Source organism: Vicugna pacos, chromosome 33, assembly GCF_048564905.1.
Source record: "Vicugna pacos chromosome 33, VicPac4, whole genome shotgun sequence".
NCBI lineage: Eukaryota > Metazoa > Chordata > Mammalia > Artiodactyla > Camelidae > Vicugna > Vicugna pacos.
The window spans coordinates 19,279,216-19,292,375 of NC_133019.1; the positions used below are offsets into that span (position 1 = coordinate 19,279,216).

Genomic DNA, 13,160 nt, shown 5'->3' on the forward strand with positions numbered 1-13,160 from the left:
TTCTCAAGGAAGCAATTTCAGCTCTTACAAGGTACTCTGTGATTCTTTTATATCAGTTCATTATACTTAGCTAGCAACATCAGACACAACTGAAGCACTTCTTCATTTCACCGAACTCACCATGTGTAGGTGGAGAGATCTGGTAGGGTCTAGCATGCTAGAATCAATTAACATTAACAATTTCCTCCGAATATCGGCTGCTCTAAATGACACAGTATTGGTTTGAGCAGTGGTCACACACATACACAAGAACTTGAGCATGTCCAAAACAAGTAGATCTTGCTTTGACAGATGTTCTTCAGCTAAAGGACTCGTGGCACCTAAAAATAAAAAGCACTTACTAAGAATAAGAGAGGTGTACCATCACCACATATGTTGAACATTAACACAAATATCTTCCCTTCAAACAACAACAAAAAAGAGATGAAAATACATGTAAAGCAAAATTATGGTGAAACTAATTATATACTAAAAACTTCAAAATTCTTCATAATAGGTTACCCTAGGATTTTATCATCAAGAAATAATCCATGGAAAAATCTATATAGACAAATATTTACTGAAATACTATTAGAAAGGAATCTAAATTTCTGCCAATAAAAAAATGGTCTAGTAAATTAGGGTATGTATGTTAACTGGGATATTATGGACCCGCTAAAAAGTATAATTACCAACAGTACAAGTACCTAAGTGAAAAAAAATGCTTATAATTAATGTTAAAAGAAAATGGACAAAGTATAAAAATTCACTTGAATGTTGATGCTGATTATAATTTTGAACGGGTCTACATAGAAATAACAGCAAAAGGTAAAAAGTTACGGCATTATGGGTATGTTTTCACTATTCTGCTTTCCATTTTCCAAATAACCTATAGTATGGTTTTATTTGTTTACTAATTATTTCAAATTCCCCCATGAAGAATCAAATACTAAAATAATAAATTCAATTAAAAATCAGAGAAATCTAAAGTGTATAGAAGGAAACAATCCCAATCCTAAAAGACTATACAAAAAGAAAATAAAATTAGCATAAAATTAGTATCTGTGAGGACTTTTATAATGCCAAATCAATACAAAGAGGTAAAAAAAATCCCATGCAGTAAAAACACATTTACCAATAATGAGCTGGCTCTCCCCGGATTCATTTGCGTCAGTAACATTACTAGCAGGGTGATCATTAAATAGACTCATGGAAGACTGATCCTCCATCTCCATTAGATTTTCATGAGTATCACTGTCCACTGATTCTACTTCTCCCAAATCCAACGGCTTTTTGATAATGGATGCCTTCAAATAAAAAAATAAAAATAAAAAAAGACATTGCTTTCAAGTTGGCATCTTTCAGAAGAATGCTGTAATTAAAATAGACCTAATCAAACAATTCAAGATTCACATGTATGAACTCTGCAGGATTTTTTTCTGTTAGATGTCCAACAACAGGAAAATGGATATATAAACTGTAGTGTCATGTAACAGACTAGTACACAATCTTTACAAATAATTTCTTATGTTAAGAAGTTTGATACTACCCCAAATGATGAGGGTATACGTAAAATTATAAAATTGGTATGACTATTTTGGAGGACAATGAAAATATCCATCAAAAAGTAAAATTCACAGTTCTTTGAACAAGCTCAAGTAGGAGCAGACATGTGTAAGAAATTTACTGTAGAACTCTTTGTAATAAAAAAAAGAAACCATTTAAAATGTTTAGATCAGTTGGGTTAAAATACATACATACTATTATTCCCATATATATGAAATACCCCACTACCACCAAAAAAAAAAAGCTAAGGTATAGCATTATTTAGTGACACGGAAAAAAGTAACCAAGATTTATTATTAAACAAAAATTATCAAATTATGGAATATTTTTTCACCCATTAGATATCTGAATACCTACTATGTGTGCCAGGCACTGTTCCAGACAAAAAGCATGTGTAGCACAAGCCCATTTGTATGGAAGAAGAAAAATAAATATCAAGATGAGACAGTGTTGCTTGTCTGGCAAGGTTTTTGTTTCTATTTTTAAGAACAGAAAATTGGTCCTGGGTTCAATTCCCAGTACCTCCTTGAATAATAAATACGCAAACCTAATTACCTCCCCCTCCAAAAAAAAGAAGAGAAAATTGTTTTCAATTTCGGTACAGTCTCATATAGAAAAAGGCACTGAGTCCAGATGATTCATTATCAATCACTCAGTCTATTATTTATTGAGAAATAAATAGCTAAGCATTATGCTAGTATTGACATTAAGAAGCAATCAAACACATTCCCACCCAAACCAAATAACTTTATTTAATTTCCACATTTTAAAAACATAAGATGCCGTATACTATGAGAAGCATCCCTATTTAAGAGATTTCAAAGTTACAAAAAGCATCTTAGAATCAATGAAACACAGTAGTAAAACAGGAGGCATACTTACTAAACTTCTACAAATATCTGCAATATCATTCATTAGCTTTGATGTTAATAATCGTAAGAAAAAGCCAGATGCAATCTTATTTGGACTGCCCTGTAATTAAGATAAAAAAAATACCAAGCAAACAAAGAAATAAAAACAATTATTCTTTGCAGATATTTTCTCTATCATTGATGAAATAAAGATTTTCTTTTACATTGGAAATCATCAAAATAAGCATGGATAAAGAGATTACTGTTAGGAACAAGACATAAATTACTTCAAAAACACTAACATCTTGGGGAGGGAAATAGCTCAGTGATAGAGCGCATGCATGAGGTCCTGGGTTCAATCTCCAGTACCACCATTAAAAAATAAATTGATTTTTTAAAAATACTAACCTCTTTTCTTAAAGTAATAATAACTGTAGCACATAACATTGATTGGCATTAATAACATTAAAGTAAAATACCAGCTATTGCTCCTAAGGATGGGCAAGCAATAATCATTGCTTAGAATATATTCTTCAACTGTCTTCTCCCCCACTTATACCAAAAAAAAAAAAAAACAAATAAAAATGCATGTTGATATTATGGATAAAAGTCCATGTACTTAACATTAGCTTTAAAAAGTGTTTCCGGTTATTATCAATACTCTGGCCTAGCTCAGCTACACCTCAGGTCTGCTCCAAATCAAAACAAGGAATACACACAGAAGTGCTCTTTCTACCAAACGTTATGTAAGACTGTCTGAGCAAAAGAGAGTAATGTATGTGCTGGAACTATTGATCTTTGTGTTGCTCACTAGCCCTGGTACAGCATTATGCCCATCACATGGCTAGCCATCAACAAGCTTTTCTTAAATGAATGAAAATACATTGGCAATAAAAAAGCCACTGACTAGTTGTCTATAAAAGGGGTAAGATAATCTCAGAAACTTTCCTAAGAAGGTTAGTTTCATGAAAATAGTTTCATGAGAAACTCAGACCACCTGTTGCTTTATTCCTCTGGATACTACCTTAATTTACCAATTTAATTTTAAATTAGTGTATAAATTTATGAATGGACCCCCAAAATAGTAACAGCACCAACCAGTTATCAGCCTCCCAGACAGGCCATGCTGTCAAGTAGGAAGAACATCTTACCTTAGCACAGTTATACAAGCAACTTGTACACAGATGCATCATATTTCTCAATGAAACAATTCTAAATTCCTCATTCATCTTATTTTTAAACAGAGTGATACTTTCTCCTGCACACTGCATTAGAGACTATTAAGAAAAAAAAGGGAAAAAATCCAAATTCAGTTAAAATGATAGCTTAGTGATTGTTTTTTAGTTTTACTTACGAGGGAAAACAAAGTGTTTCAAGAAATTATACTTTGTTATACAGTATAATTAGAAATAAAATTATGAATAATTTTTTTAAACAACAAATCTTATACCCAGTTATCCTTACAGATCACACAACTGACAGAACAGTACACAGAGTTAAAAATGTTGAGAGCCTACTTGATTAACTCTCTTAGTTAAGAATTCTCTAAGATAACTGATCCAAGAAAAACTTTTAAAAGGACAAAAATCAGTATTTTTGTGATTGAGATTAAATTTCAATGCAGTATTATTTCAATTACTGTATTTATAGTGGGCTTAAAATAATTTCAAATCTTATGGAAGGAGACATAGTATCATTTCTTCTCAGACTGCACCAATGAAAGAGAAAAGTTGACCTACATAAAAATTTGTTTTCCAAACATATATACCAACTTTCCCAGAAATACATTTCATTCAAATTAATCCAAAACATTACGGTCCTAAGTCTTCCTACCTTGGCTTTCTGGAATAATTCTGATTCATATGCTTCCTCTTCAGCTATCACACCCATATAGCAATAGCAGCCGAGAACACCCACCAGAAGGCGTGAACATCGGACAAGCACTTCTGAATTTGAAGTCTTAAAGTAAAACCCAAATAAAAAAAATTTCACGTATTTCATAAATAATTTTGAGTATGATTATCTTTCATAAAGCAAATTTTATGTACATACTAAGAAACAAAAGCTCAGGTAATTGAATCTACAGTGGCATAATTCCAATCATCTCTAAAAACATCTAAGTGATCCCTGCAGAGTTGTGATAACCAGGATTCTCAGGAAAACCAGCAGAAGTATCTCCTAATGGCCAAGTAATATAGCTCTTCTTAAAGTGGCTCAGTGTTCTTCACACAGAGGTAGTGGGGAAAGAAAGGAGAAAAAAGCTGAACCGGAAATAAATGTCTGTAACTCTTAGAACATGAGTAGAAATTAGATCCATATAACATTAAAATGGTATTTGGAGCTTCTAACAGATAAGAACTTCGATGTATTCAACTTTTTAGCCTCCACAGACTAGCACAAAGTATTTTTGCAAGTAGATACTGCTCAGCCAATTTTGTAGAATTATGTAAGAATGTGCAAAGATTATACAGAAAAATTAGATTTTCAGATATTTCTGTTCTATACTGTATGAAATGGTATTTTAGGGGAAAACACAGAAGGCAGCTTACTTCGAAATGAAAATGGTTGCAACTATAAACCAGAAGAATGTCAGTGATTAAGGACAAGACAGATCAAACAGATACACTGTCCCTTCTCTGGTTCTTTGGATCATTATTTGTGGCTATTGAATCCTCTTCTTTGAGTAGCTTGCAGTTTTTATTTTATTCAACAAATATTTTATCATTTATCATGTAACCAGGCATTGCAAAAAGTACAAAGATTAATAAAAATTGTATATGCCCTTTAATGAGGTTATAGCACAGTTTAAGAGATATTTGTGTATATGGTACAAAGAAGATGCTAAAGATCATTTTAAAGTAGAAATATTAAATATTAATATTAATATTAAGACACATTATTTTGACAGAGATTATCTAAGAAAGGCTTTAGCAAGGATTTTGACAGGTTGATTATTTGCACATATAGAAATGGGTAGAAAGACACAGGAGTTTTGGCAAGAGAACAGCACATACAAAGAGAATTTGTGATTTTAAGACAAAGGAAATGATACATGAGACATTACTAGATGATCTCCCCAATATAGGTAACTGCTAGTTCATTTGTTGACTTCTCCCTCTTCAAGTGCAACCAAAATCTAGTAGATCCGTTTAAATAATGTCCTTTTCTGTTATTGTAACTTCTCCCTCCTCTGTATGGAGTTTCTTTTTCATCAAATAATCACTATGCTCAAAGCCATCATTAATACCCATTAACCCACCCAAAGAATTCTATTTCATTAATGTCTACCTGGTCAATGAAAATAATCAAATTATTATTCTTCAGTTTTCCTCTTTTCATGTTAAATTTTCCCCATTTGTAGCCACGTGTGATCATTTCACTTTTAAAATTAAGCTTCTCACCACCTGTAGTGCCTTTCCTGCCCCTATTTCTCCTTCCTGACAGTCTGCCAAGGTGGAATCAAATACAGGTTTTAGTCCTTTTTGAAAACCTCACCTCAGATGAGTAGTTATTTAGAAGCTGTTGTGACAATCCCAGAAGACAGCGATCCAGTGATTCCTTGAGATTCTGGTGGACAGAAAACCCTACACTGGATTGGTGCTTTTCTATACCATGCTCTTCCACAATGGTTAAAAAATCCATCTTGTCAAAAGTCGTCTGAAGAAACAGTTTTTCAGCTTCTGAGAATGAAGGTTCTTCCGTACTTTTTTCATGCTGCTCACTTCAAAAAAGTAAGATTTTTAATTTATAAAATCAAATTACCTAATATTTCATCTTCATATAACAGCAATCGATTACAAATGAAAACATTAACTTAGCATCTATGTTATTCAAAGACTATTTATATAATTAGTGAATCATTCTTTTATTTTATTTTATTATAATTTTTTTATTTGGGGGGAGGTAATTAGGTTTTTTTGTTTGTTTGTTTGTTTACTTAAGTGGTGGGACTGGGGATTGAACCCAGGACCTAATGCATACTAAGTACACACTCTACCACGGAGCTATACCCTCCTCCCGAATTATTGTTTTAAATGCTTCTCTTCTTTGGACTTGTATAAGTAGTTGTATGCTTCAGCAGCAAATTTTACTAATAGATGCACAAAAGAAGTAAAAGTTACAATCTCAAAGGCAAATTCAGAAAGTATTAGAAAAATTAACACCAGCTATGAACACTAAGAATAACGTTATCTGAAAACTTTCCCTTTTGCACCACTGATTTCTCCAGAATATAGATTTTTTTTATCTTATGCTTTCCTGACATAGATTAGGAATCTTCGTGCCAATGAGCCATTTTCAGTCACAGCAATAAACATAAGCCTCCTGAGTTAATCAAATAAAATGAGGTTTTCAGATTCACTCGTTTTCCCTGTCCTCAATCACCATTAGTTATCATTAGTTTTTAAGCCTAACAAATAATCAGACTTTACTTGACATATAAAATTGGGTCACATCTTTAAAAAAAAAAAACTCATTTCACATGATTTTTATGTTCTTAATTTCCCATCATAACCATTTTATTTCTTCTATTGGCAAATGTCACATTATATTATACAACATTAAACATAAAAAATTATAGAATATAAATTACAATCATTAATTAAAAGAGCCTTTTCCCTGACTAACAGCTATGATTTTTTAAATTGACTAATTCAGTTCATAATTTTTATTATGCAGATACTACCCTGCTAAAATTATTATCTTTGTAATTAAAGCTATACCTTAAAATAACCCAGAACTCTGTTAGATAACATACCATTCTGGCACACTTTGGAAAAAGTTCATTGCATCCTTACAATTTTTCATAGTGAGACTCACAAGAATTTTCTCCAGGGCAAGATGAGGAAAATCACTATAAAGGAAAGTAAAAATCTTTACTTAGAAAACCAAAAGCCATTTAAAGCATTCTCTAAACTTAAATGTCCATGCTTAGCTATAAATATTGACCTCTAAAATTTGGATCCAAAATTAAAACTGCTTTCATCTGTACTGAATTTCTTAACATCTGAAAAAAGAATTTAAGGGGCGTACATTTTATGTAACTATCATCTTCAGTACTTCCTAGGATTTAGAAGGATCATATCCAAGGTTTAAAGATTATAAACAATTATGAAATTAAGGTACAAGCATGAGGATTAAGAAGTCTGCCCTCCAAGCACTCAGTTCTAAGTACAGACTGTGGAAAGGTAAAGTGGGCAAGCTGCTCCCCATCTGAGTGCGTAAGTCCCATTTTATCTTCTTTTCATCTCTTCCCCTAATTAATTTAATATATTTCACCCAGAAAATACTCTCATTATGATTCCAGGATATACCTGAGATGGATATACATTCAGATGGACCTATTTATAGAAGGTCACAAAGAAACACATCAGTGCTTAAAAAACTACATGCATATTCTTCATGCACATCCCACTTATTCTCACTGTCTAGGCAGAAAGACAAAAACAGACTAAAATAACCTAGACAAGATCCAAGTACAAAGACACTGTGAAAGGGGGTATGGTTTACTATTTACAGCTAGTTCTGGGAAATCTTGCATGATCACTGTAAAATAAAGCCATCTAGTATCAAAAAAGAAATGGAGGGCACCTTATAAAAACAAACAAAAAAACCAGCAGCATGCTAATGAACTCAAACTACCTGTGAAGAATTGGAGGCAGCTCTGTACTGTCTTCAAAGTCTTCCTCTAACTGACAGAATAAAAGCCATTTCATCATCAATTCTTTTGAAGAAAAATTTCTGTTTACATCACATATATTCTTCTCCATTCCTGTTTTTACTGTTTCTGGGGCTACACAGGTGGTCAATGCCAAAGTCAAACAGCATACTGCAGAACTACAGCAAAACAAAGGACAACTGTTGTTAAAAGTAAACTTTTTGAGGGACAGAGGCCTTGTTTGTCTTATTTACCACTATGCTGCCAATGCTTAGGACAGTGCCTGGCACATGACAGACAAATAGTAAGCTTCTGCAGACTAAATGAACACAAAACAATTATTAAAGAAAGTCTGACTGTATTGGAGAAAATTCTTAATTAAGAACTATCTCTTACATAACAGTATGCAGTACTAAAAAAAAATAAAGTCTGCAAAGATAAGAACAAGCAAGCAATTATTAATTGTCAATTACAAATAAAAGGAATTTAAACACTTAATTCTTTAAAATTAGTCTTAGTGCTCTCTTCACATGTGAAACTAAATTCCTATTTACTTATTAAGACTTCCTGGACAAAAAACCAAAAGCATCTGAAATAGAATTTAACATATCTTCAATGAAGTTACAAAATTACAAAAATCAGGATAAAACAAATATACATGCTGCAAAACATAATACAATCCATCGTAAACTTACCGTGAAGGTTTGCAGGCTGATCCAGTGAATAATTTCCAGAATTCTCTGTCAACTTCAACTAAATTGCCTCGAATTATGGCTCCAAGTAAGCCAAAGTTTTCAGCTTGTATTTGTTCAGAACTTATACCACGAAGGGTAATAGACCAAATTTTAATCCAGAGTTTCAATAAATCTGACTTTTGTGAGCTTCCGAGGTCCAAGAATGGGTAGCTAAAATAACATTTTTTAATCCTTTCAACCCTGAGTTTTATCACTCCATGCTTGCATAAATTCCTCCAATTATTTGGACTTATAGTATTAAAAATCATTATATATAGTAGAAATTAGAGTTAGAACTCAACTTTTATCTCACCATATTCACACCAAACCCATGCAACAATAACATATTAAGCCAAGTAATAGCACTTACTTTTATTTGCACATTTGATGAAGTATTTGACCAAGCTACTGATTTCTTGCATCTTTTTCTGCCTGGTGGCTTGTGTCGAGGCTGATACATTTGGTTTTGCTGTTTTCAAACATTCTGTTTCTTTCTGAATATATTTCTGTAGAAATCTTCAAGAAAATGAAACAATTTCAGAAACTCATTAAGTACTTAAATTATTATAACAGTTTCAAAAAGTCCTTTGTGTCATCGTAAAGAGCATCTTTTAAACCACGTTGCTTCAATCAAGGTACCAGCTAAACAAAACAACTAAATTTCTCTTTTAAGGTCTAAGCACTCAACACCAATTTAAAGTCTGGACTGCAAAGCTCTTAATTTATAACCTCCATGATTTTCTATTGCTTTAATGCATGTTTTTTCATTTTACCATTAAAAGCTTGCAATGCTATCTGGGGTTCTCAATTCTTTCTCACCTCTTTCTGCTGTTCTGTGTACATGACCTACCTATTTCCTAGGTGTTGGTAATGTTTTTAGCCTTTAAATGAAGCCTGCTTAGAAAATATTCATCATTAGTTAGGAATGCCAGGTGTCTATTTGGCCTACCTGATCAGCTAGGCAAAACAGTTTTTGTCTTTAGATAATAACTGTATTTATGGTATCTGAAATAAACTAAGTAACCAGAGGAAAAGAAGTATGTATGTTTCACACTATCCACAATGAAATCTGCAACAGTCTATCTAGTACCAAATAAAAGCTAAAAAATAAAATAGATTATCTGTTCTAAATACTCTAGAGCAAGTAAATATTAGTATTTCCCCTTGATTGAAAATGTTCAGGCTTCTCAGTATTCTGTATTAATTTAAAATATTTTATTCATCTTTCCTGTCTTATAAGGTATTTCTAGTTATAAATGAACTTCATAGTTAAAACTTACATCTTAGTGTAAAAAGCATCAATTCTCTTTGCTATTCCAATACAGCAACAAATTGTATCTTTCCAATGCCTGAGTTTTGTTTTTTTACTGTATCCATATGGAATCACTCTAAAATTCCTTTTTACTTTTTTATTATAGTTTAACATATAGCAGTTTCTTAGAGCAGTATTTAAAGATGTCAAAGTAATAATAAAGGACTTATTATAACTTAATTTTATTCTCTAATTTGAAATAAAGTCTTATGAATGAACTGATATGAAAGAAATTCTCTCTAATCTTGAGTGAGATATGTCTAAGACATTTTATTGAACAAATGATCTAAAAATGTTTAACTTTTTCCATATGAACATCCTTTAAAAATTACATTTCAGTTAAATATTAAGCACCAATTTCATTGCAATGCACAATGGTAGATAGGGAGCAAAGATAAATTAGACCTACTTACACACAAAAAATACACAACAGAAATAAAAATGAAAGAGGAAAAAAATTAGAAAGGAATACCTAAAAACAGCATCCCAATTCAAGTATTTGCCTTGTTTGGAATCTGAATGCCGATCTAAATGTTGAATGGTTTCAGGATCCTGAATCAGGCGCTTAAATTTCTCAACCTCTTTCTGAAAATGAAAAAAAACAAACAAAAAAACCAAAAAAAAAAATAATGAGTTACAGATCACACACTTCTTTCAAGAAAAGATTAAATTTAAGTAATTTACTACCCTTCGTTCTGTAGCTCTATCATGCTCTAGTTGACGGCAGCAAATAAGCAGATCATTAAGTGCTAGACTCATGGTTCAGAATTTCAGAAACACATCATTGTCTGTAAAAAAAAAAAAAAAAAAAAAAGGAAAATTATCTCAGACTGTGGTATTAACATATAGTTAGATCTAAACATATAACCAGAGGTATACTGTAATGTACAATGATTTTTCTTAATATTTCCAAAATATTAACAGAACATATCAAAACAAAGCTTTAACATTCAAAATATCAACTACACAAGTTCAAATGGGAGATATGCGGCTCAATAGGGAAAAGAAGAACTTGGAATTTTTTTTTCTAAATCAACAAATGTGTGTTGAATGTGTTGCAGGATAAAAGTAAAAAATGCATAATTTATTTTATTGTTCTGAGATCTCTTCTAAGAAATATAACTTTTTTATTGTGTTTTTTTTTAAACTGAAGTATAGTCAGTTTACAATGTTGTGTTATTTTCTGGTGTACAGCATAGTGATTCAGTTAAACATTATATATATTCCTTTTCATATTCTTTTTCTTTATAGGCTATTAGAAGGTATAGTTCCCTAGCTATACAGTAGGACACTGTTGGTTGTCTACTTTATATACAGCAGTTAGTATCTGCAAATCCTAAACTCCCAGTTTACCACTTCCCACCCCTTTCCCCCTCTGGTAATCATAAGTTTGTTTTCTATGTCTGTGTATCTGGCTCTGTTTTGTAGATAAGTTCATTTGTGTCTAATTTATTTAGATTCCACATTTAAGTGATATCATATGGTATTTTTCTTTCTCTTTCTAGCTCAGCTTCACTTAGTATGACAATCTCCATGTCCGTCTAGAAACATGACATTTAAATTGAAACACAAAAGATGAATAGAACACAGCCAGGCAAAGAATAAGGAAAAGAGCACTTCAGGATGTAACACTGACTGAACTATTTAAATGCAACCTTTCTTATATGTAGTGACTTGTCATTTTGCTGAACCAAAAACTTAAATTGCTTATGATTTAGAACTGATATGCAGGAGGTTATCAGAGCTAGTAAGCCTTGCCTAGCACTTACATCTCAACTGAATTCATGGTTCTCACTTAATATACGAAAGTCCGAGGAAAATGATACTGTTATAAAAAGAGATGAAGGAAATTGTATGCTATAGTGATATCCCTTGCAAATGTCAAACATCCACTATATTTTCTTACTCCTTAATGCCATTACACTAGCCCTCCTCCTTTTAGGTTTTCTGATATAATTACACCTTCCTTTGATAATTTTTTTTAAATCTTTCAAGGAAAGCATTTTGTGTTAGTATTTCTGAGTCTTTTCACCAAAAAAGCTTCGTTACTATAAACGTTTATAAACGGTATACATATGTATGTCTACTATAACTACACTACATATGTATCTCAGGAGGAAAAACGGTGAGCAAAGTCCTTTTCCCACCCATCCACATAAATTCTACTCAGTCTTTCAAAATCAAGTATGTTTCTCTGCCCCTGCTCAATCTCACAGAATCTTAAAATTGGGTGGAACTGAGAGACCACGTGCCAGCTTCCTACAAAGGGAGAAATCTCTGCTGCAAAATTATAGCCCTCTCTTTAAACACTCTCAGAACAAACTACCTAATAAGACTACCTATTTTATTGGCAGATAGCTCTAATTCTCTTCCCCATTTATATTCAATAGTTATTCTAACTGCTTTATTCCTCTCACACCCTCCTTTACTATGCTGTAAAATACAGGTTGTTATTTGCCTGGTAGCCTTTCTCATCCCATTGTATACCTCTTGAAGGCAAAGACCATCGTTTTCATTTTCCCATTCCTTATAGTTTTACCTAAGACTCCTCCCTCCTGGCTCAATCTTAGTTTAAAGCCCTCTTGAGTCAATAAGGAAAATAAAGTTGGGATTCTAACCAGTGAAAACACCTTAGCAATGATCCAAAGATCCATAAAAGCTGGCACCTTTATCCCTAAATATGTTATCTATAACGTGGAAAAAGATGCATGTTTACTAAACTTGTGACACTTCGAGAAGTGTTAGCCCTAAACGTTTTTTTTAAGCTGTGGCTTTTCTTAACTTGCTTTTCCTCCTATCCGTTTCTCAGAGATTGATTACTTTCAAGAAAATAAAACAATTCAGCATTACCTACATAAACAGGAAATGTTCATTCACTGATCCATACAGCAGTACTCACTGGGCAGCTACTGTGTTCGAGGTACTCTGTTAGGGGTAGGAAGACCTAATCCTACCCTCATGGAGTCATAACGAGGGAGAGTGACAATAAACAAGTACACTGATAAATCAATGCATAATTCCAAATTGCGACATATGACCCAAAGGAAGCAAATATGCAATAA

General features: G+C 32.4%; 1 protein-coding gene across 1 annotated transcript in view; it reads right to left on the minus strand.

The window, feature by feature from the left end:
* Positions 1 to 13,160, minus strand: part of LOC102528486 (serine-protein kinase ATM) — a 102,016-nt gene that overhangs the window by 87,024 nt on the left and 1,832 nt on the right. Inside the window, exons 2-13 of the mRNA XM_072953819.1 lie at positions 10,786 to 10,886; positions 10,571 to 10,683; positions 9,153 to 9,302; positions 8,748 to 8,957; positions 8,037 to 8,231; positions 7,153 to 7,248; positions 5,892 to 6,117; positions 4,230 to 4,355; positions 3,548 to 3,673; positions 2,428 to 2,517; positions 1,115 to 1,286; positions 121 to 320 (exon numbers count right to left, since the gene is read on the minus strand). Of these exons, the coding sequence (XP_072809920.1) occupies positions 121 to 320; positions 1,115 to 1,286; positions 2,428 to 2,517; positions 3,548 to 3,673; positions 4,230 to 4,355; positions 5,892 to 6,117; positions 7,153 to 7,248; positions 8,037 to 8,231; positions 8,748 to 8,957; positions 9,153 to 9,302; positions 10,571 to 10,683; positions 10,786 to 10,857 (1,776 nt within the window). The 5' untranslated portion in view covers positions 10,858 to 10,886. The remainder of the gene's footprint in view (positions 1 to 120; positions 321 to 1,114; positions 1,287 to 2,427; positions 2,518 to 3,547; positions 3,674 to 4,229; positions 4,356 to 5,891; positions 6,118 to 7,152; positions 7,249 to 8,036; positions 8,232 to 8,747; positions 8,958 to 9,152; positions 9,303 to 10,570; positions 10,684 to 10,785; positions 10,887 to 13,160) is intronic.